This window comes from Mesoplodon densirostris, chromosome 2 (assembly GCF_025265405.1).
Source record: "Mesoplodon densirostris isolate mMesDen1 chromosome 2, mMesDen1 primary haplotype, whole genome shotgun sequence".
NCBI lineage: Eukaryota > Metazoa > Chordata > Mammalia > Artiodactyla > Ziphiidae > Mesoplodon > Mesoplodon densirostris.
Genome location: NC_082662.1, coordinates 102,364,815 through 102,389,933, shown reverse-complemented (window position 1 = coordinate 102,389,933; position 25,119 = coordinate 102,364,815). Strand labels below are relative to the sequence as shown.

The 25,119-nt window shown below is 37.4% G+C and overlaps 1 protein-coding gene across 4 annotated transcripts in view; it reads right to left on the bottom strand.

The window, feature by feature from the left end:
• The window catches only part of MAGI3 (membrane associated guanylate kinase, WW and PDZ domain containing 3), a 260,129-nt gene that overhangs the window by 46,527 nt on the left and 188,483 nt on the right, over positions 1–25,119 (bottom strand). For all 4 annotated transcript variants that reach the window (XM_060090287.1, XM_060090288.1, XM_060090289.1 and 1 more), the window contains exons 7-11: positions 15,369–15,426; positions 10,969–11,063; positions 5,230–5,418; positions 1,977–2,582; positions 723–754 (exon numbers count right to left, since the gene is read on the bottom strand). In XM_060090287.1, coding sequence (XP_059946270.1) covers positions 723–754; positions 1,977–2,582; positions 5,230–5,418; positions 10,969–11,063; positions 15,369–15,426 — 980 coding nt within the window. The remainder of the gene's footprint in view (positions 1–722; positions 755–1,976; positions 2,583–5,229; positions 5,419–10,968; positions 11,064–15,368; positions 15,427–25,119) is intronic.

The following is a 25,119-nucleotide window of genomic DNA, read 5'->3' as shown; positions in this document are numbered from 1 at the left end:
AAATTAGGATTTTATACACGATTGTCTTTATATCCATGTCCATATAATTGTGGATATTTAAGTAGCTACACGTGTACCTAGCACTGTTTCTTTCATACCATTATTTGGTGCATCCTTTGTTTAGGTCTTATTCTCTACACAGGTCTTTAAATAGGCTAGTCGGTTATTCAGAAGAATGCCAGAGAAAACTGTTCCAAGACTGATAGCCTCTCACTCTGATAACAAGCAAATTGAGCACAGGGGCCACAATTGCTCTCGAAAGTCCTGTTTAGGGCTAAATGTCAGAAGGTTATCTAAATGTGGGTAAATTATAGTCCCCGTGAATTTATGTGAAACTACTACATCTTCCCATAGTATATCTGCTCGAACATTTAGATACTCCTTACCCTTGTTCCTCTGAAACACAAAGAAAGTAATAGGACCCATCAGTAGGCACCTCAGTGTGTCCACATTTTACTATTTACAAGACAGGACTATTGGTAGTACAGGCCTCTAATATTCTTCCAGCAGAAATACTTAACCAGCAGAGCACACCTCCTCTATGGGCAGCTTTTCTAACTCACACGCTTCCCTCTGAGTTTCTGATACAAGCCCAGGGCAGTCTGCCACTTGGCTCCTGTCTGTCTGTAAACGCCACTCCCATGAGCTCCCCTCATGGAGGGGAACGCAGCATCTCTCTCCATGTGTTCAGAAGAAGCATTTGAGGACCACTGTATACTCACCATTTTGGCAGTTTTAGTTGGTGAAGGAGGACCTTAAAAAAAATGAGCCACATTTTAAAAAGAGAGGAAGCATTCTCAGATCACAAATACTGCTAATGTTTATGACAAAACTAGCTTTGACTTTTAGTAGGCTAGTAAATTACGTCCAATATGTTCTACGTGCCAGGCATTATACACGTATTTCATTTTTTATGACAATCCTAAGGCATAAATGTTACTGCCATTTTATAGATAAAGTAAACAAAGACTCAAATAGATTAACATTACTTTCCTGTACTGTGGAACCAACCAGCAACTAGGCAGGAAATTGACATCCAACCTCTTTGACACCAAACCCTGGACTCTCATATTTGTTGGAACTCTGGATAATTCTCCAGCCCTCACGAAGAGATATGAGCACATTCTACCATACCACACAGAGAAGAAACAAAAATAGTTCAAAGAAATAAGAATAATAAAAAAAAAAAGCCCCAATGAAGTTAAACTGCTCATTTGCCTCAAAAATGAAAACTAAAAGCCAGTGAGATATATGTGAAGGGCTAAATTTTATTCTTTAAAATACTAGTCATTCATAGGTATGGATTTAAGAAAGCCCATTAAAACGTGACTTTGTGATTAGTCCTTGGAACTGCATTTATGTCTGGGAGCAGTTCAAGTCAGTTGATGACCTTGGAAAATAAAATTATATTTATCTCACATGAGCACTGTGGGGTTTAATTAACATTTACGGACAGATACTAAAGCTTAAGATAAAAGCTTTATGAGCACAAGCTATCATGATTGCTTTTACAGAACAGATTAACACACCATCCAACATTTTGCTTATTCACAGAGATGCTAGCTCTTTCAAAACATCCTTGGTACATTACAGAGGTCCAGATGAAGTACCACTGCTTGAAAGAGTCCATTTCTATTATTGCCATTAACAGAGAAAATGGAATTAAGAGGATATATTTCATTTGAAGTAGCACAATGTTGTGACTCTCTCTAATCATTAAAGTCATAAATCAGATTTTAAAAAGAATATAGAGGGAAAGAAATCCATAATGGACACAAATGAAACCGCAAATAACTAAACAAACTGCTACAAAAGATACTGCTTATGGAAGCAGTCAGGCAGAACTTAAGGAAAATGCATACTAATTACCAGTCAAGTCTGCTGGGAAAAGAGATATTCTGACCTGTAAGGAAGGACAATTCACAGATACAAATGCATGAACAATGAAGATTTTTCCTTGTTGCGCTTTTACTCACCTCCTCTTAAGATAAGCAATGGTACATCTGCACCTACTGGAAACTGCTTTAGCACCTCTACCACTTGGAGATGTGTTAAATTCTGCACATTTTGACGGTAAATTTCCTTAATTATATCCCCTTTCTGTAGGCCTTGACACCACTGACTATCCAATATCATTTTCACCTTCTGTCCAGTTGGGCTGTCAGCAATGGCAAACCCAAAGCCTTTAGGGCCCTTGATCAGAGGGACAGTCACTAGTTCTGGCTGGGAGCTGCCTGACGATGCCATAGACGCTCTCTGCTCACTCAGATCTGATGGTCCATTGAGACGATCACTGATCAAGGTGTGCCCCGATTTTCCATTCTGGTCCAGAACCATCGCTCCTGACTTAAAATCCTGAGTATTCATGCAAGTCTCTCCCTTAGTTAATGACTGTCCATTGATGACAGGAGTAGCAGCAACAATGTCCACAACAGGATCTTCGTTGTCATCAGGAAGTGGATAACCACGACATAAAGTGAGGTTTACATACTGATTGACGGGTACCAGTTGAAACATCTGGACAACATCTGCATGGGTGTGACCAAGGACACAGTTGCCATTGATGTCTACAATAACATCACCTGGTAAAACATAAGTCATGTTAAAAATATTAAAACCATCAAATAAGTTAATTTTTTGTTGGGGGAGATGAAAATAACTGAAGTTTAGCATCTAAATTTGAATTTTGGAAACCTCTTACTGTTCAATAACTACTGAAAAGATAGATTTTGAACATCGACATGTCATTCTCCCTTCTGTGACTCCTCTCTAAAAAGAATATATAAATGTATAAATTCTTAATTATCTTAGTTGCAAAGAGTTATGACCTCAAGCTAAAGTGAATCTTTAAAAAATTAACTGCAAATTCATATTATCATTGTTAGTATATCCTTTGAGTCACACCTAAGTGGTCACACAAAGCTAGGCATGTTGTAGTAGGTGTTCAGTACATAGAAGAGGAGTGAATAACCCCATTGGCTACTTGTACAAACAGGCAATCTTTAAATACCACCTTATTTCTTGATTTTAAGTAGCCATTGATTACAATGTACTTAAAAATTCATTCTAGTTTGAACAATGTAAGGCTGAAGATTAGAATAATAACTTATGAATGTATTTTCTTTTAGCATCTTTCTTTTTTGTGGATTTTTTCAATTTAGTATAATTTAGTTTTCAAAAGGAAAAGTAAGCAACAAAAACATTCAACAGAAGCAAAGAATATATTATTTAAGATGCTGGAAATTCAGCTGAATTAATCCTTGTAAAAGTTGGTTTTGCTTTTCTGATTTTACATTATTATGACCACTTTGGTTGCAGGATTATTACCACTTGACATTTATCAGTTGTGTGTTTTTCCTAATGCAGCTTTAGCTTTTAAAATTTGTCCTCTGATGTCTCATCCATTTGCTGCTTTTATTTGAATATGATTATTTAAAAGGTTATTGCCAAATAAAGGTGCTTTAATTTGTTCTGATTGCATGTAGGCTTTAGAAAAATCAACATGAATGGTATTTAAAAACAAATGTTAGTCTGTGGAAATTTGTTGCAAAATTCAAGAAGCTATAGAAATTAGACTAATTAGAAACAAAGTTTTGGCTTTTCTTCCCCTGGTCAAATTTCCCAGAATTTTAATGGAAGTATTATATTCTTATACAAGTTAATAACAGTTTTAGACATATCTGAATCTATATTATAAAATCCTGACAGTATATACAATAGCTACAAGATGTGTTTCATGGACAAAATATTTAAAAAGTCAAAATTGAGGACTTAGGAAAACACTTTATTATTAATTTTAATCTCTAGAGTTTGTTAATTTTATAAAGTAATAAAAGAGAGCTAAAAATAATTTTCTTTAAAAAAAAACCATTTGATTATTTTAAGTTTTCTTGTTTACGTTTCTATCATCTAATTGGGAAAGCATAATATGAGAAAGCCCATATCCCAATTGAAAATAAGTTGATATCTGCCATCAAAAGTAATATGACAATTGACTCGCCCAAATGGGGGACATATTTACACAAAGTATGTGAAATAACAGAGGATTAGAAAAGTCTAGCAAACTGTGTAAGAAGCAACCTCAGTGGACTACTAAAATCTTTCTGGAAAAAAGTACTTAAACCTTCCCCATAATCAGTAACTAGTCTTAAACTTCCTCTAACCCACTCAGCCATAAACACTGTCAGCCGTATAAAAATATCTAACAATCACTAAGTAAAGACGTTGGGAAAACTACCTAAAAGACAAATTTATACAGCTCTGTAAAAATAGTAATATTATTGTCTATAATTCTTAACATAGCAGTTTAATTTTACTAACAGCTACTAAGGAAGCAAAAAAAAAAAAAAAAACCCAACTTGGGAAAAAGCTGTGGGATATAACAATTTGTTCAGTATCATTATAAACATCACAATGAATCATTTTTCAAAAAAGATTACAGGTTAATGTTAAATAACTCCAAAAGTACCCAACATAATCAGAGAAAATCAAACTATCAAATAGTTTTCTGAGATGGTTAATAAATCTTTAGCTTAGTACAGCCAAAGAGTTATCTCAAAATATGCAAACTATTCAAAAAATTAATAAATTTACTGTTTTTACTAAGTTTCCACTTATTTGTAAAAATGACCCTCCTTCAAAACTAGCATGCACTTAGTTTAGAAGATAAACTATTTTAATACAGGAATCTCCCTCTTCAGTTGTATAATTTAGTTCTCTATTTATATAAATATATATATACACAGAAGTTTTATATATACTTACATAGCTACTATATAGTATTTGTTATATACGTTACATAAATATATATATAACTTTTTCACTATAATTTTTGTTATAGTATCATAACTCTTTATTTATTTATTTTTTTTTGCGGTACGCGGGCCTCTCACTGTTGTGGCCTCTCCCGTTGCGGAGCACAGGCTCCGGACGCGCAGGCTCAGCGACCATGGCTCACGGGCCCAGCCGCGCCGCGGCATGTGGTATCTTCCTGGACCGGGGCACGAACCCGTGTCCCCTGCATCGGCAGGCGGACTCTCAACCACTGCGCCACCAGGGAAGCCCTAGTATCATAACTCTTTAAGTATTTTTTTTTTTTTGGCCACGCCTCACGACATGCGCAGGATCTTAGTTCCCCAACCAGGGATCGAACCCATATGGAAGCGTGGAGTCTTAACCACTGGAGAGCCAGGGAAGTCCCTCTTTAAGTATTTCTGAAAAATCTGTTACCTGGTGCAATTTTCCCATCCTGAGCTGCAGGACCATCTTTCAGCACATTTTTCACTTGTAAGAACTCATCAGGCCTATCTCCACCAATAATGGTAAAACCAAATCCCATTGTGCTTTTTTTCAATGATGCTCGAACAAGGATGCCTTTAAGCTGGGATGGATCTCGAGTAAAGTGTGATTTTTCCATATCTGTGTAAAAATGAAAAACAAGAATAATTACAATGAATATAGCCCTTGAAGCTAATCTCCAAGATAGTCTATATAACTTAAATATAACAAACCATAACAGGAAAAAAATAAGAGAGAATCTAATGTTATAGAACAGTTGGAATTAAAATTCATAAACTAAATCACTGAAAAAAGAAACTTAGCTAATGAATCATTTATCTTTTATAGGACTCTTCTATGTCATTTGAAAGGTAAAAACATCTACTCTATCCCCTCCTCACTGCCTTGTTTGTACTTACTTTTTCTTATACCAAAGAGTCCTTTATTTAGAAGTCAAAATGACACTCCTGAAGGGTAAACTTTATTATTAAATTCCTGAAAGCCTTCAGCACTCATTCAGATGTATATTTCATTTGAATAAGCAGCTACTGAGGTCTATGAAGAAAACACTATACTAGGAAGATGAAGGCAACTGTCACAAACTCATAAAAGAGAATACATCAAGAACTTTTTATAGTTTATGACTCAGGTTTTCTGCAGCCTTTAATCTATATCTGATGAGAGGAGCAAATCCCTGCACTATCAGTATATAGCTCCATGCGTCTTTCCCTTTTACTCATATTTAGTGGAAACTTTAGGAAGACAAAAAGCACAGCTCCTCTGAAAAGCCTATTTTAAGAGGTTTACCCAGATGATCCTAGAACTAAAAGTGATCTATATTTGCAAGTAATACCTCTCTTCTCTTCCTCAGAAACTCTCGATCCTCTCTTCCACTGGCTGCCATTAGGGCACTTATGAAAACCGTGGGGATCAAATTGTACAGATTCATAATTTATAAGGCATTGTTTAAGTTATCTTTTTAAAATACGGTTTAAACTTTTCTCACAAATCTGTTTTTTAACAGCTTTATTGAGATATAATCCAATAATGACAGAATTATACAAGTCAATGACGTGCAACCATCACCAGAGTCTAATTTTAGCACATTTTTCTCTCCCTCCAAGCACACACACCAAAGAAATCTCTGTGTCCGTTAGCAGTCACTCCCCATTTCTCCCCAACCTTCCCTCACATCCTAGTCTTAGGCAACCACTAGTCTACTTTCTGTCTATAGATTTGCCCAATCTGGACTTTTAATATAAATGGAATCATATAATATGTGGTCTTTTGAATGCTTTATTTCACTTAGCATAATTTTTTTGAGGTTCATCTGTGTTGTAGCATGTGTTAGTACTTTATTCTTTTTTATTGCCAAATAATATTCCACTGTGCAGATACATCACATTTTATTTATCCATGTAACAGTTGACGGATATTTAGATTGTTTATACTTTTTGGATATTATAAGTAATGTTGCTATGAACACTCATGTACAAGGCTTTGTGTGGGCAAATATTTTCATTCCTCTTAGTTACATACTGGGAATGGAAATGCAGTAGTTACCATAAACATATCATAACTATGTTTAACATTCTGAAGGACTGCCAAACTTTTCCAAAGTGGCTGTACCATTTTACATTTCCACCATCAATGTAGGAGGGTTCCAACTTCTCCACATCCTTTCCAACACTTGTTACCGTCTGCTTTTTTGGTTATAGCCATTCTAGTAGGCGTGGAATGGTCTTACACTGTGGTTTTGATGCTCATTTCCCTAATGACTCAAATTAACAAGGGTGACTTGTTTCATATTTAGACCACACTTAGCACTAATACCAAGCCCAGAGTTAATCTGTGTGTATCTGCTGCTGACCCTCTTAGTAAAGTGTTTTAAGAGGCATGCATTAAACTTATTGGCAATTAGAAAAGAACAATTATTGGGGCTGCTCTGTATGGTTGTATAGATAGTGCAGTATGCATATGGCTCCTGCAAGAGGTAGGGCTGCCCCGCAAATACTGACAAAGGCAGGTTTGGGATAGGAGTGGGTGTACTTTATTCATTATGTTCTTCCAAGATTTGCTAATCTCTTACAAATACAAGCACTTGACATTAAAAAAAAAAAAATCGGCTATTTTGGGCCTCTCAAAGGAGAGGACTAGACTCCAGACAGGAGTGTATTCACCACAGTAAACACTATTTTGTGACGCCTCTGAGTTTGGCCATTCAGGCTACTTGCGGCAATACCTCAGTGCATTGCTGGCTCTTGATGAGCCTCTGACATTCAAACTAGCAACTCATCTCTGAACAAAATATTACTCAAAGAAATTATTTGACATGCTCAAAGCCTATTTAGTTAATGTAAGCTGATTATGACTGCCCCCTAGTGTTGCCTATCAGATCGTAGATAAGATCATGTAAGTACTGTGTACAGGTACTTGAGGAAAATATTTTTGATGAAATGTACCTTTCTCATTTTTATGTCAAATATTGAAATATTTCTGGTCAGCTATCCCATGCTCTAGTCCCCGTGAATATCAGAATAAGACTGGCATCTGAGGGCTACAACAGAAAATCAGCATATAATATATGAGCTCCAAGATGTGCAACCATTAAAGTGGGAGGGAAAGTTTTGGTTAACACCTAATTTGGGAAAGTAGTAATAAAACAGCCAAAGCCAATTAGAAATTGGTCAGAAGTAGGTCTTATCAGAATTTAGATATAGAAAAGTAAGAATAAGAAAGGCACAAAGAAACTATCATTGAGTCTAACAATCCTGATTTTCTTTTTTTTAACAATCCTGATTTTAAAACCAAGCTTTGTGATTTAGTTGAGTAATCCTGGAATATAATTTAATCTTTTTAAGTCTCAGTTGCCTCATCTATAAAAGGGGGTGTAACAGTACCTAATTCATGGGGTTGTTACAGGGATTAAACTAGGTAATGCACAGAAAGCATAAGAAACAGTGTTTGACAAACAGTAAGTGCTCAATAAATGTAGATAAACACAAACCCATAGCGGCTGCCTAAGGAAGGAGGCTCACAAACTTGAGTACTTCTGTCCCTGTGGCAAGTATATCCCTGGGATGGAAGCATCAGACAATTGTAACTTGATGCCATCAAGGCATCTGGACGGGGAAAATAATATTAACAACCTTGCAGCAATATTTTGAGACTTAAATGAGATGATGTAATATAAAGCATACAATTTAGCACTAGACTCTATCTCAATAAATGGTAACCGTTATTCTTCAAGGACTAGCATAACTTCCATCACTTCTAGGAAGTCTTTCCTTTCCTCTTGCAGTGAGATTTAATTTCTCTCTCCTTTGTTCCAACACTACTGTTTATATCTGTTAATATCATACTATACTAAAATTATGTGTCTGTTTCCCTGGCTAACTTGTGGGCTCCTGAAAGACAGAGGCTGAGTCATTACTCTCTCATAGGAGAGTGCCTGGTTATCTAAAGTAATAAAACACATGGGTCCTGCCCTCGAGGAGCTTAGAGCTTAGTAAAGTAGAGAAAATCTTTGCTATGGGCCATGGAAGACATGGGCATTCAGGAACTACATGGTATAATACAAATAACTCTGAATTTAAAGTCAGTAAAACTAGGTTCAAATCCAGACTTCACTCCAAATCACTCACTGTGATTCTAAGCAAGAGGCTTAATCTTTCCTGAAGTCTGTTTATGTGTAAAATGGGGACTCATGTTCCTCTGCAGTTAATGTCCTCTGGCTACTCTTTTCACACTCAAAGCTAGCAAAAGAGTTGGCTAAACCCACTGTCTTCACTTCTACACCTCCCATTTCCTCTTTATTCTACTGCAGTTTTATTTCACTCTTCCCTTGCTCTTGCTAGAGTGACAAATGACCTCCACATTTTTAAGTCCAATGTAAAACACTTTTCTTTTTCTTTTTTTTTTTTTTTTGTGGTATGCGGGCTTCTCACTGTTGTGGCCTCTCCCGTTGCAGAGCACAGGCTCCGGACGTGCAGGCTCAGCGGCCATGGCTCACGGGCCCAGCCGCTCCGCGGCATGTGGGATCCTCCCAGACCTGGGCACGAACCCGTGTCCCCTGCATTGGCAGGTGGACCCTCAACCACTGCGCCACCAGGGAAGCCCGTAAAACACTTTTCAATTTTCATCTTTCTTGACTTTTCAGCACCATGTGACACAAATGCTCAGTTTCTCTTTGAAACTCGTTTCTTCTCATGGCTACCTATCCTTACAATCTCATCTCTTTACTACCCTAAAATACCCTACACGCTGGCCATTTGTATCTGTTCTCTGACCCCTAGACCACCATTTCATGCTTCTATGATTTTATATATTCGGTTCCTTCTAGCTGGTATGCCTGTTGCTCCTCTAAAATTTTGATCTGCCTGACTTAACTTTTCCTGGCACTTCAAGACCCAGTTCACATATGTCCTCTGTCTGAAGGTTCCCCTGCCCCCTTGATTTCCTCCACCAAAGCAAAGTTGTGCACTCCCTCCTTTATGCCACCACTGTACCTTGTACATCTCTATTAATAGCAATGAAAGCTATTGTTTATTGGTCACCATGTGCCAGACATGTATTTGCAAGCACTTTACATGTATTGTAAGCACTTTACATGTATTAATTTGCATACTCAGAACCACCTTAAGAGGCAGGTACTACTATTATTCCTGTTTTGTAGATGAGAAAACAAAGAATTTAAAAACTCAACCAAGGTTACACAGCTGGGATTCAAACCTGCTCCGCCCTCTGCTCATTCAACTACTAATACAGATGACACCTATCACCATACAGTGTAACTATTAGTTTCCTATTTTAGACTGTGAACTCTTGAAGGCAAGACCTATCTGACTCTTAATCATTTTTTAATACCATGTACCTAGCAAAGCACTGGGCATATAGTAGGTGCTCCGAAATATTTGTTAAACTAAAAATATTTGTTAAATCAAATGCAAATCTTAAGGGAAGAGACTGTGTTTTGGAAGAGTAGTTATAAGAAAAAACTGTTTCTCTCACTGGCAACAGAAGTGAAGAATCTAATAGATTATTATGATATGACCATATAGACCTTATAAATGACAGAGAGAGAAAGGGGAGAAGATGAGGAGGGATAAGTTGGACGTAAGAAATTTCTGGGCGTCTTTTTCAAAATACACATGTCTAGGCTCATCAAAATCTCAGGACCTATGTATTTTTAAAATGTTCCCCAAATGATCCTGATATTACTAATACCCTACCATCCCACTTGAGAATCAATGATGTAGGCAATAATACAGCGGATTTACTTAGTATTTGTTCATATCAGTTAATGAAGAATCCTGAATACTGACGTTAGATCTAAGCAATTAACTTGAGAGAAGCTCATAATGAATTAGAGATCTAATACTGGCTTGGCCTTAAACACTAGGAAACAATCCAATCTTCAAATTAAAACCTTGCACCCATAACAAAGCTATTCAGTCCCTTCTGCCAACAATTTCATACTTTCTATATAAGCAGCATGAGAAAAGTCTCAGTATTCTCAAACTGTCCAGATGTTTTATTAAGATTATTCATACCTTTACAGTGAAAGAAATTAGACATTCTCTGTTGAATTTCAAAGCCCCGACAGTAAAAAGTTCAAACTCACTTTTATTATTTCAGCATATACGTTTCACAAGTTATTCTTAGAAGAGAAGATAGAGGTAAAAGTTCTACCTGGTTTTGAAGACCCAATATCAGCCTGTCCTAACTGCTTTTTCCTTTTGGCTTCCTCCACTGGATTTTCAAACTGGGTTTTCTGGTTAAGGTGACTGTAAAATGTAGAAAAATATGCATTTCAGTTTAATATGAAAGAATTACATATTTTTAAATAGACTATCATAGGTTAAGGGATAAATATGTACCCTTTACGCTATGGAACCCAGATATGCTGACAGGTCACAGAGGAAGAGCCTTCTGGCAACTAAAGAAGGGCCCGCAGAAGATGCCTAGAAGTCAAAGCTGCTGAAGTATTCACTACAGCTTCTTTATAAACGTTTCTAATATAGCAAATAACAGTTTTCAAAACTACAGTAGAAGCCCTCCTATATGATACACTCAGAACTGTTGGTAATTAATCAGTTAATTTTTTTTAAAGGCAGTTAATGGTAGGAGGGTTTTAAGGTTCTCTAAAGTGAAGCAGCTGTAAAGACACATTTGAAGAAATCTGAGTATAGAAGCCTTCTAGAATTTTACTATTAGTTTTCCAACTGACTCACCCACATCAATTTAGCAGCAACTAAGCAAGTGACTTGCTTTTATCAAACTGTATCACAGAACAACTCTCACAGTTAAATTTCTTCAAAATTATATAATAATTAGTTACATAATTATAACAAAAGTTTAACTGTTTTTTATGATTTAGGAGCAATCACAACTGACCCCTGAAAGCATACAAGTCTGTGGGGGAAAGCAGAAAAGCATGGGGAGACTAGAGGTAGGCCATTAGCCGATAGTATTCAATATACTAAGGGTAAGAGCATACTCTTACCCTCTTTACAGAGGGAACTGAGCATAGGTTATTCTGGCAAGTCAGTTAAGTGTAACTTGGTTAAGAATGCAACTATTGTACAAAAGATGTTTAAGACTGCAAATAGGTCTAATACAGAAGCAAGGGGGAATTATATTCTAGTACTTCTATAGTACAAATATATTTTAGCCAAATGAAATGCACTTTCTAGTAGAATCCATTTTAACGAGAAGTGACATTAGTAAATACCAACAATTAAAAACAAATCATGAGAATTTCAGATTATGATTGTCTTTAGATAGGCTATTACAAAATCTATATGTAAATAGTCACATGACTTGGATATTTTCTTTACCATTTGTGAACATTAATGGTGATGGAGGAGGGGGCAGCAGGGACAAAAAACCACCCTACAGCAAGGTATGCTAGCTTCTGAGTATGCTTCTCTATGCCTTTTAGGCTTCTAGTGCATTATTAACCCTGCAACAGATGTACGTATTTAGTTTCAGAGCTCTAAATATGGCAAGTTCTACTTGACACCCCTTGGGTTCTGATTTCACAAAAACTCAGGTATGCTTCTGCTTCTTACTATGAGGGTACCTTATCAACTGAATTACTGTTTACCCCTCTGTGAAAATGAAGACTTTGGTGTTAAGTTAGGTACCATTTTAAAAGTTATCTGTTAGGTACTGATAATTTACATAGTCTTGAAAAAATAAAACTAGAAACTGACACTTAGAAAAGAATAAGCCTGTTTGGAAAGAATCCTGGCTCACTTTAATGTCATCAGCTAGAATGACTAACTTTGCCATCCAAGTATTAGAACATAAAAAGTAGTAGTATAGCGAGAGAGAGGCATGGACATATATACACTACCAAACGTAAGGTAGATAGCTAGTGGGAAGCAGCCGCATAGCACAGGGAGATCAGCTCTCGGTGCTTTGTGACCGACTGGAGGGGTGGGATAGGGAGGGTGGGAGGGAGACGCAAGAGGGAAGGGATATGGGAACAGATGTATATGTATAACTGATTCACTTTGTTATAAAGCAGAAACTAATACACTATTGTGAAGCAATTATACTCCAATAAAGTTGTAAAAAAAAAAAAAGTAGTAGTACACTCTTTGTTATGTGTGGGAGAAGAGAGTAGAAGTATGCGAATGAGTAATCCCTTTCCTGAAAATTCTTTGACAAATAATGTAAGATTTTAGTGAAGGGAGTAATTGCATCTGTAACCTTAGACTATCTAGATTAAAATGTCACCCAAAAGACAAAACAGTAAAAACACTCTCCTTTTCATTTAGTTACTTATACCCATAATATTATTAAGATAACAAATTTTGTCTTCTATAAAACCAGCTATGGGAAGTAAGAGAGGAGAATATGACAGATTATCAGAAAAATTAAACAAGGGTAGCAAACAAGCTTAATTAAATATATAATAAATAATTTGAAATTTCACCTGTATTAAAATTTTGCATATAAGAATTTTAAGAATTCACCTCAACAAACAAAATCATTATCCTTCACGAAGCGTTAAGATATTAAAAGCAGACATATTTTGACTTTGTCACCTGACTGCATCAAGGCAGTTAAAGCAATACGTTAAGACAACATTTCTAAATATATAAGCATTCTTATGTAAGGCCTGCCATTAAATTTTGGGAACAATTTTATTTTCAAAAATAAATTAATCCATTTCAGAATCTCATCTTCTAAAATAAATACTTACCAAAAAAAAAACCCTGCCATTGCAGTTGGTGTTACTACTATAAGGCTCCTGCCAAGAGCAATCATTGTGCCATCTGGTTTGACAAACTAAGAGAGCCAAAGAGTAGCCATTCAAGTTAACAGCTTTTTATCTCCATCAGTAAACTCACTGCAGATTACTATAGTCGAGATTCAAAGCCTAACTAATCTGGGAATCAAGCCACACTCCAGAGTTCAGCTGATTCCATACTAATGTGCATCTTGAGTACAGCCTGCTCTTTCTTAATCTAATAAATTACCCTCCTGTAAAATGAGCTCATCTGGGAGCAATCATACAAAATCACATTGCTGCCACTGCTGTTGCTTCTAATCAGGCTATTTCACATACCTCCATGACAGCTGAGAGCAGGTCACTTCAGGATTTGCCCTAAAGTTGCTTCAATATTAGTATATCCTTGCTTAAGGAGAACCCGATCATTTAGCCCAAGATTTTATAACAGGCAAATGTCTTTCACCTCTTGACCGTGTACTCAAATTCACTTGGAATGGATACTAAGAGAATGAGAATTATTATCTCAGAAATGTTCAGTAGTGTTAATGGCAAATAATAACTAACTGAAGCCCAATTTAAGTAGACTAACTCTTAGGGGGAAAAAATCTCATAATTCCTTTTCAGCCAGCCTTCAAATATTTCTTTGACTAGAAAAATGGTTGGTTTTTTTCTTCTAATTAAATATGCTTTAGAAAAAAAATAACAAAAGAACTGCTGTGAACCTTTCGCATCACAGTATTAGAAAGATATGAAATAACACAATGGAAATAAAATTAACATAACCATTCAATGGAACCAAAATATTGACACTGTTAAGTTACATATCCAAGGGTCAAAATGACTCATTTTCTTAGGGTACAAGTTAGATTTTAAGAAATCATTCCAAAAATCCCTCTAACCACAGTGACTCAAGTAACAACCGACACACTAGGATAAAGACTAGCATTATAACAGGACTCAGAGCTACTTGCATTAGGGAAGTGGCACTGGTTTGTGCCAACAAGTGATGAAAAGTTAATTAGCAATCATAAAACTAGAAGATTCTCATGTTTGCTATTTTTCCAGGTAATAGTATTTTGCCTTTACTACCTTGGCAGTTGGTGCAGACTCCTAGTTCCCAGGTAAGTAGTAACCTCTCTGATGCAATTATTTGCCTGGTACTAGACGCCTGAGGTCAAAATTCTATCTATACCATCTGGAGAGAAAGCAATCCCAATGATCATAATAATGTAGCAATTAGATAAGTGAAGAAAAGGGAAAGAAAAATTAGATGTTGACGTTATCCTAATTTCTCTGGCTAACATAGGCAGGTGTTTGATCCTCTATTCCAACACAGATTTATGTTAAATTTAACCAAAACAGCTGTGTGAGAAGCAACTTTCACCCCCAAAAAGAATACTAAGTTTTCCTTAATTAACTCCTTGAAAGCGAGAACAGTTTTAATTATATACTTCAAAGGTTTGGATCATTATGATACCATGCCCTTAAAGTCCTTTCATTGCTTTCAGAACCATGCAAGTATAGTGTTGAAAGTGACCTTAACAGTTCACCTTATTTCAGTCTTCTATCTACTACTTCTCTCTTTAGAGGCCTCAGTAGTACTGATAACATCTCTAGCCATTACTCATCTGGGCAACTTCCCCCTGTCTCTCTATACTTACTTCAAAGTCAACTTCTAGGGAGCCTAGTCAGTGAAGTAAATGCCCACTGTTCCTACCTTCTCATTCCCCTAGTGGCAAAACCTGAAAGCTGGATTGCAGAAGCATAAAGTATTTCATTCACTCCCTAAAGTTGTGTAATGAAAGGAAAACATTTGGGAGAACATTAACTGAGGTAACAAACTTACTCAACATAGTAGGTCCCATACTGAGGGTCTTCAATTTTCTCCCAGCCATAAGGAAGTTCTGCAAATAAAAAAAAAAAAACAGAATTGAGTGAAATGCCAGTTTCAAAACCAACAAGAAAAGAATTTACAGAATGAATTTGTGTCTTTTATTTCATTACACTAATAACTGGGAGACAGACGGAAAGCTGAGGGCTCACTTTCAAACAATAAACACAGTTTGAGTGGTTTCTTCAATAGCTAGTGAGTATCTCAGCAAGTAATCAGAAGCACAGAAGAAAAGATGACATTAAACTCAAAGGTGTTTTTTCGAGGGGCTTCCCTGGTGGCGCAGTGGTTGAGAGTCCGCCTGCCGATGCAGGGAACACGGGTTCGTGCCCTGGTCCGGGAAGATCCCACATGCCGCGGAGCAGCTGGGCCCGTGAGCCATAGCCGCGGAGCCTGTGCTCCACAACAGGAGAGGCCATAACAGTGAGCGGCCCGAGTACCGCAAAAAAAAAAAAAAAAAAAAAAAGATGTTTATTCAAATCACAAGCCATAAAATGCTAATTATTTAAGAAATCGCCTGGTATATTTCTTTCATTTAAAAAGCCTGATAACAATGACGTGAGACACACCCTGTAGTTCAATACAAGCAGCAGCTGCATGTTAAATTTTTCACTATTAGACAAATATTTGTCAATTATTTCTGTTATCACATTCTGACCCACTTCTCCCCCCAGGAAAGTCCAGCCTTGGATTTTTGCCATTTCAAGTGGGCAATCTAGATTTGCTTAAAATCTAAGAAAATACCTACTGTCCCTTGCAAGAGCTTGATCTAAGCATCTGAAGGAAAATTTATATAACTACACAGTGCCTTGTATAGAATCTATATTTATGTATGGTTACAAAGAAATACCTTACATAGGATTATTATGTGTTATTGCAAGTAAACTGACCAATAAAATATAACCAGAAAAACTGAAAGTAGTTGAATTTCTGATAGTTAAAAAAAAATCTGGTCTTTGCAACGTAAACTGGCCCTGTCAAGAAAGAATCCCCTTTCCCTCTCACTGTGTTTTCCAAGGTAAGGCTGAAGAATCATTTTATTAGTCAGACATGGATTAAGTTGGCAGGAGTGTTCCTACCAGGTGGTTTTTATTGCTATCAATTATGCATAGGAGCCCAGCAAGAAGGAATTTTTTTTTTGCGGTACGCGAGCCTCTCACTGTTGTGGCCTCTCCCGTTGCGGAGCACAGGCTCCGGACGCGCAGGCTCAGGGGCCATGGCTCACGGGCCCAGCCACTCTGCGGCATGTGGGATCTTCCCGGACTGGGGCAAGAACCTGTGTCCCCTGCACCGGCAGGTGGACTCTCAACCACTGCGCCACCAGGGAAGCCCAAGAAGGAATTTTTTAAAAACCTATAGTTGTACACTATGATGACCACCCTGACCACCCTTTTATTTTCAATTTCTTTTAGACTCTTTTTCTGCTATGCTGAAAAACATGTACACATGTGCACACACATACAAATGACATATGCTAGACAGCAAACAGGCTTAGAAAATAACAAAGTACTTATTCATTTTATATCATTAAGCTGTAGTATATCGACTTTGTAAGTAAAAATTCCATTATAATGAACCTGATAAAACAATACAAACTGTTATGCTCTAATAAACAGTATTATTCCACATTCAGAACAAAAGGAAAGAATAATTGACTAGCCTCCTGATGAAAGGCTCTGAATCACCGCCACCCCTTTTCTCCAGCATATTTGTTCTGCCTATGTATATATATTAATTGGTGGTTTTGAAGCTTGGTGAGTTTTTGTGGTTTTCCTTTGAAGGACCTGGTTGAAATGTCTGAGGTGGAAAAGATGAGAATAGTTGAAAAGTAACTACTATATGAAACAGATCAAAACAACTGAAAAGAACTGGGATACACTTCAGTTCACTTTGAGCCTCCACAGCTAGGAAGCAAACAATCAATTAAGTAGGTACAATATTTTATGACCCATGTGAAGAAAAAAAGGACAAAGAGCGTCTCTCATTATCCAGTTCTTCAGGGGTTAAGATGTAACCCACTGCAGTCACCCAGGACAGTTCATCCTGAAAGGAATTCAGGATGAAAATAAAACAAAACAGGATGAGGCACGCTGTGCTTTGGACAAAGGGGCCCCTGGATAATTAGATGCATATCACAGGAAGGATTTCAATGATCCCAGATCCTTGCATCTTCCCATATATAGAAAGTACTAAGACCATTAGCTTGAGATGTCTGTTCTTTGTGATTAGCGGTCATCTTTTGCTAAGATGTATGCTTGACTGCAAGAATTTCCCAGCTAAAAACTCATGTATATCCTGGCTCCTCTCCTACCTCTTGGAGCAGTTCTCAGAGATCCTGAGTTGCTGTCTCCTGGGCTATGGGCCTCAGTAAGACCCTGAACAAAACTTAAACTCATAACTCTCATGTATGTTTTCCTTTAAGTCGACACTAAGCAACTGTTACATGCATATAACATGGATTATATCTGTTGGATTATATCTGTAAAAAAATGCTCTATAATAATATTACCAAAGCATTATCATTGAGGATCTTTCATGAGAGAGCTGTTTTTCTTTAATAGAAATTTTCTTGAAATAACATAGGAACTCAGTTGTGCTGTGTAAGGATGACTTCCGCAACTGCACCACAACTGGATTTATGCTTTTTTTAAAAAAAATTATTTATTTATTTTTATTTATTTATTTTTGGCTGCATTGGGTCTGTTGCTGCGCATGGGCTTTCTCTAGTTGCAGTGAGCGGAGGCTACTCTTCGCTGCGGTGCGCGGGCTTCTCATTGTGGTGGCTTCTCTTGTTGCAGAGCATGGGCTTTAGGTGCACAGGCTTCAGTAGTTGTGGCTCACGGGCTTTAGAGTGCAGGCTCAGTAGTTGTGGCGCACGGGCTTAGTTGCTCTGTCGCATGTGGGATCTTCCCGGACCAGAGCTCGAACCCATGTCCCCTGCATTGGCAGGTGGATTCTTAACCACTGCACCACCAGGGAAGCCCTGGATTTATGCTTTGTCTTTGAGAATTTTGGAGAATTGAAGCAACTACAGAGATAGTTGAAACTTTCCATTTGCTAACTGAAAAATTCACTAATAAGGATGTATTAATGCCTAATAAAAATAAAACAGCAAAATAAATATATTTCATTGTTGACGTGGAAGTTGAGTCGGCATTTTAGCTAGTACTTAAAGAAATTAGCAACTAACAGATAAAGTATAGCCCTTTAGCTAGGTTTTTGCAGGGCAGATTCATGCAGATAAAGAAGTGGTTATTACTTGCCCACTTAAATAAAGGTAATAAAAGCAAGACTAATACCTAGCAATTTTATACACTATCTAGTGGGTTGATTCATTTACTGAATTTCTTCCCCTTTTCCTTCCCTTTTCCCCTCCCTTCTTCTCCTCCTCCTCTCTCCTTCTTTATGCAAAAATAAAAATTAGAAACAGTATAGTTCTTGACATCAAAGAGTTCATAGTCTAAAAATGAAGACAGAAGAGAAAATTGATATAATGAAGGTAAACGCAAGCTTTTGGGGAGAGCAGAGGAATGACACCAATTGCTTGGTAAAGCAGCTATCAGAAAAGCCTTCTAAAAGAGGGTGATGTTTGAGCAGTCTTAAAGGATGAGTTGGGACTGGGGAGAGGGAGGCCATTCCATAGATCAAAGAGCACTGAGGTATTAAGAATGGCAGGCAATTTTCAGTAATTACAAATAATTTGATAGGGCTAGAGTGAAGGATGTATGCAAGGGGGCTTGTCTTATAAGCAAGCACCAAAACACATTTCTGGAGTGCCGGGTTAAGAAGTTTGGTCTTTATTTTGATAATGATGAAACTGACTAAGCTGGACTGAGACATGATTACATTTATATTTGGGAAAGATTATGGGCAGCAGTAATAAAGAATGAAATAGATGGAGTAGAGTGAGAATAAAAGCAGACAAACAAGAAAGTCATTAATAGCTTAGGTAAGAAATTATGAAGGTTGGAGCTAAGACACTGGTAGTGGGAATACAGAGAAAGAATGGATAATAGAGACAAGGAAGTCAAAGCAACAGAACTCAATGACTAACACTAAGACTGAAGGAGGAAGAGAGGGGAGGAAGCCAAGATGATCCCAAGGTTAATGGCTCTTCAGGCATGAAGATGATATATTATCAAATATTTACTGGATACCAATGATGAAAACAGCTGTGGGAAGAGGAAAGAGTTATTAATTTGGATTTAGAGGCATTTAGGAGACAGATAATATGGGAAAAGTGCCTAGCACCATTGGACACTTAAGAGATGGCAGTTTTTTTAAAGTCAGAATTGATAGAACTTGGTACTTTACTGCAATGAAGAAGATACGGTGAGGATAAAGTTGAGGATGATAGCCGGTTTAACGCTCATGGAACTGGGAGGATGTAAGGTCATTTGGTGATGGCAGGAAGCTCAGGTATAGAGAATATTTAACTCAGTTTGGGAGGTGTTACATTTGAGCGGCTATGCAACATCCTTATAGAGATATCCAACAATCTCTTGGAAATATGAACCTGGTTCTCAAATGAGAAATGTAGGAAGATAAGGATTTGGGAGACATTGTAGTTAAAGCCATGGCAGTGGACAAGTTTACCTAGATAAATTGTGAATAGAAAAAGATGGAGAATAGAAGCTAAAGGCGCATTTACAATTTAAGGAGCAGAGAGAGTGGAATAGTCAGGGGGAATGATGTCAAAGAAGACAGAAGAGGAGAGCATGGTCAATGCTAACAAATGCTTTATAAAGCTGTAAGGACTCAAGATAAGGGCTAAAAAGAGTCCACTGAGTTTGGCAATCAGGCCGGAGGTTACTGGTAACCTTAAGAAAACCAGTTTAACTAGAAAGGTAAGGGGCAAAGTTCACCATATTGTAGTATTAAAGAGTAAAATAAAAGGTGGAGCCCTTAAGAAGAGAGCCTTTTCTTTTTTTCTTTGTCTTCTTTTTGGAAACTTGGTTGTGAAAAACCTAGTGAGAACTATGGAGGAGAAGTAGGGTCAAGAGAAAATGTGTTTATTTACTTTTGAGATAGGAAAGATCTAACCGTATTTTTCTGTGTTAGAAGCTAAAGCATTCCCCCCAAAAGCTGACTCAAAAGGCAAAACTATTTCTGGCATATCAAGCAGTTGATTGTTTCTAAAGCCCATGAATTTATCTTTCCTCTTTTCCAAATAGGATTTTTCTTATTTAAATATATGAATTACAATTGTTTTCTCATTGTGGAGCTCTATTCAGTTGATGATTTTCTTTTACCATTCTCTGAATTCTAAAAACGATATTGACGTTCAATACATTTTGGTAAAAATGTCTTTAGTAAAAAATTTAATCTTTCTTTCATCTTAAGAGAAAAGGAGTGGGTTGAGAGTAAAATGGATTCCTGATGTTGAATTTTTAAGATAAAACAATTTAACTAAATTTAACTAAAACAATTATTTTAAGTGGAAGATAAATATGTACATCGATTAAACCATCAGATATGGTATAAAAACACAGGTTCTGAATATCACAAGACTGGGGAGAAAAGGGCAAGTTTTAGAAACTGTGAGGTTTTTCTAGAAGATCTTAAATGTTCAGCAGAATGCAAACAATATCTTAAACTATAAAAACTGACATTTAAAATATTGTTATTACTATCCCCTTTTGAACATCTACTCTGTGCAAAGTGTTGTGGAAATTACCAATGTAAGTCAGATACAGTCTAGTCTGGAAATAGCCTATTGTGGGGCTATTTCTCCCCTATTGAGGGAGGAGACAAAATATACAGCAAAAGTGATAAAGGTTGGCTGAGCATAAAACAAATAGGTTGAAGGTTCCAAATTTTGGGGTCCCCATAGTGAAGTACAGGTGACGTTAGAAAGGCACACCCAGTAATGGGGGTGGGAGAGTAACTCTTAGATTAAAATGTTTTGAGGGCCTCCCTGGTGGCGCAGTGGTTGAGAGTCCGCCTGCCGATGCGGGGGATACGGGTTCGTGCCCCGGTCTGGGAGGATCCCATATGCCGCGGAGCGGCTGGGCCCGTGAGCCATGGCCGCTGAGCCTGCGCGTCCGGAGCCTGTGCTCCGCAGCGGGAGAGGCCACAACAGTGAGAGGCCCGCGTACTGCAAAAAAAAAAAAAAAAAAAAAAAAAATGTTTTGAACATCCTTAAATCCTGAGTGCAATTTTGGTTGCTCTATCTTAAGAAAGATATAATTAAGATGACCATATAATGTATTCTACACTTTTGAGAGTAAAAGGGGACACTGTTATTAATTATGCTGGGACAGCAGGAATAAGCTGGATTAGTCCTTGGCCAACCAAGACATATGGTCACCATAATGTAAAGAGCATTAGTGGAACACACTCATCCAGAGAAACATTTCCAGTTTCTCTGAGCCCCTTTACTTTGTTCTCCAAGGAAGAAAGAATGTCTTATCTGACTGGTGGGTTTTACAGAATGAATTCTACGTGCTTGGCTCAGGGTCTCTTGGGTTCTCTTGCTGTTCTGGATGCTAGCCTGCCTGCAGAGAGGGTGTAATCTGGTCTTTTCACCATGTCTGCCTTGTGGGAGGGGTCAAACAGCTGAACACAGAGACCAGAGATTGAGTGCTTAAGTCTGCCTCCTGTAGGGGTAAAATATTAGGAAGTCCAATAGAGGTGCAGAGCTAAAGCTATGTTCACTCAGCAGATGGTATTCTAACCTCACCTCTGTTTCCTGTGTCTTATTTCTCTATTGACTCCTCACTAGTGAATGAAGACAGAATTCTTTTTTTTTTTTTTTTTTTTTTTTTTGGCCATGAGGCATGTGGGATACTAGTTCCCTGACCAGGGATTTAACCCTCACCCTCTGCATTGGAAGCACGGAGTCCTAACCACTAGACCACCAAGAAAGTCCCAAGACAAAATTGTTATTTATTGCTTCCCTCAGAACCTTAAAGAGATTAAATATTATTTTCAAGAAGGATGACCAAAATAATCTGGAGCATAGAGTAGCTTCTTTCCTTCTTTCCCTCCTTCCTTCCTTCCTTCCATCCAAATATTTAAGTCTCTACTGAAGGGATATATAGATAAGACAAAATCCTTGCTCCTATAGAGTGTAGGCACCTAGTAACAATGCAATGTAGTAGTAAGTGCTACAATAGAAATATCCATGTGGTACTGTTGCACACAGAGGAGAGAACACCTAATCCTGACCTGGAAGAGAATGACAGAGGAGGCTACAAAAAATTATACTTTACATCTGAGCTTAAAAGGATAAGTAGGTACGAGCTAGGTGGACACAGGGCAAAAGGCTGGTTCCTGGCAGAAGAAATGGGCCTGTGGCAAAGGCAAAGATAAAAATATGTCATACTTATGGCATGATAATACTTTGAGAGAGAAATATAGAATACAGTTCAATTACAAAAAATCTTCAATACTTCCCCATGGAGCCTCGACTTTATTCTGCTGACAGTAGGGAGCCATTAACTATAATGGCCATTAACCTGAGCAAGGGAGAGGTATGAAGGCAGTTATATTTTAGAAAGATTAATTGACAATGTAGCTAAAGTTTTTTGATCATATAGTCTTATCAGTAAAAAATCTGACAATGTACTTCCAAGAGATTTATATATATATATATTCATAAACATATACATACTACTGTACTAACATGTATTTACATAAGAAAGCATACATAGAATAGAAGTTTAAAAAGGAGATGGGAGACTTCCCTAGAGGTCCAGTGATTAAGACCCCATGCTTCCAATGCAGTGGGCACGGGTTCCATTCCTAGTTGGGGCACTAAGATCCCACATGCTGTGGGGCATAGCCAAAATAAATAAATAAAAAATAAAAAGGAGATGAAGATTAAATAAGCAATTACCCCTAGTTTACCTCAATGTGGTTTAAAAAAGCTCACGTGAGGCGTATGAGAAGTGTCAGCTCTGCCACTGTCTCACTGTTAGCTGGGGCTTGCATATTTGTATTATTATCTTCAATCAGCAGTGTCTTTGTAGACATCCTTTCAAGCCACCTTTTAAGTTTGTGTGGATTAAAAACCATGTAACATAGTCTAGAAATCCACTTAACTGTGCACACGTAACTGCAAAACTTTACAGGGCTCTTGGCAAGAGCAAGGGTGTCACCCATGTTCTTCCCTCAAGACACTCTGGGGAGTGTACATGATAATCTGACATATAGAATGAGGTAGAATGCCATTACCAATCTGTATATAAAATAGTAGAGGGCTTCCCTGGTGGTGCAATGGTTGAGAGTCCACATGCCAATGCAGGGGATGCGGGTTCGTGCCCTGGTCCAGGAAGATCCCACATGCCGCGGAGCGGCTGGGGCCATGAGCCATGGCCGCTGAGCCTGCGCGTCCGGAGCCTGTGCTCCGCAACGGGAGAGGCCACAACAGTGAGAGGCCCGCATACCGCAAAAAAAAAAAAAAAAAAAAAAAACAGTAGAGAAACTTAATTTATTTTTTCCCAATAGAAATATTATGAAAAGTTCTGACATTTTCTTCCTGTACCTGAACAGATAGTTGGAACACCACCATTTTACAGACCACTGGCATAAAAGATATACTGGAAGAGAACTGTAGGAAAAAAAGACCAAGAAAAATCCAAGCATGTAGTAGTCAGAGGAAGGGAGAGGAAGATACAAAAAAAAAGCATGAATAGATAGAGGCATAGGTAGCTATGTGAAAAAGCAAATGGAGCAAAATGTTCATTTTAATACCTGTATTCACTGAAAAATTCTTTCAGTTTTTCTATGTTGGAAAATTTTCATAATAATATATTGGCAAAATATAGAAAAAAGAAAGAGCAGCAGGGATTGGAAACTATATAGGGAATAGAGCAAACAGAGAGGAAGAAGCAAAAGTGACTCAAAGGATTTTGGCCCAGATGATTATGAGGGTGGTACCTATGACAGAAAGAGGAATGGGGTGACTATGGGGGAAAGATGCTAAATTCAGTTTTAAATATGTTTATCTGAAGTGCTAGTAGGGCAATCAAATGTAATGCGAAATACAGAAATAGCATTCAGAACAGAGGACAATACTAGAGGTTTAGATAAGGAGCCCAGCTACAGTAAATTGATAGTTAAGGCTATGAAAGTAAATATTCTACAAGGGAAACAGGAAAAGGCAGAGAATTGAACTGAAACAATTAGTCGGGAGGAAAAGGAATGGAGCCTAGCAAAAGAGACATGCCCGAGAAGACTAATACCACATTCACAATCTTTAAAAAATTATTTCGAGATATAATTTACATTCAACAAAATGCACAGATCTTAAGTGCTCATTCAATGATTAAAATATTGATTTAAGTGCTTGTTCGAGTATAAAAAATGAGTTTTGGCAATTGCATGTGCCTATATAACCATCACCCCAAACAAGGTGGAGAATATATCCATCATTCCAGAGAATTATTTCAATTCACCATTCTCCCCTTCACCCCCATCATTTTCTGACTTCTATCAGCATAGATGAGTTTTCCTGGTTTTAGGCTTTAAATAATGGATAATTAAGTATCCATTTTTTTGTGTCTGGCTTCTTTCATACAACATGTTTCTGAGGCTCATCCATGTTGTTGAGTGTTATCAACAGCTTCTTCTTTTTATTGATGAGTAGTATTTCATTGCATGAATATACCACAACAGGAGAATGTTTATCCATTCTCCTGTTGATGAATATTTGGGATGTTTCCAGGTCGGAGCTATTATGAATAAGGCTGTCATGATCATT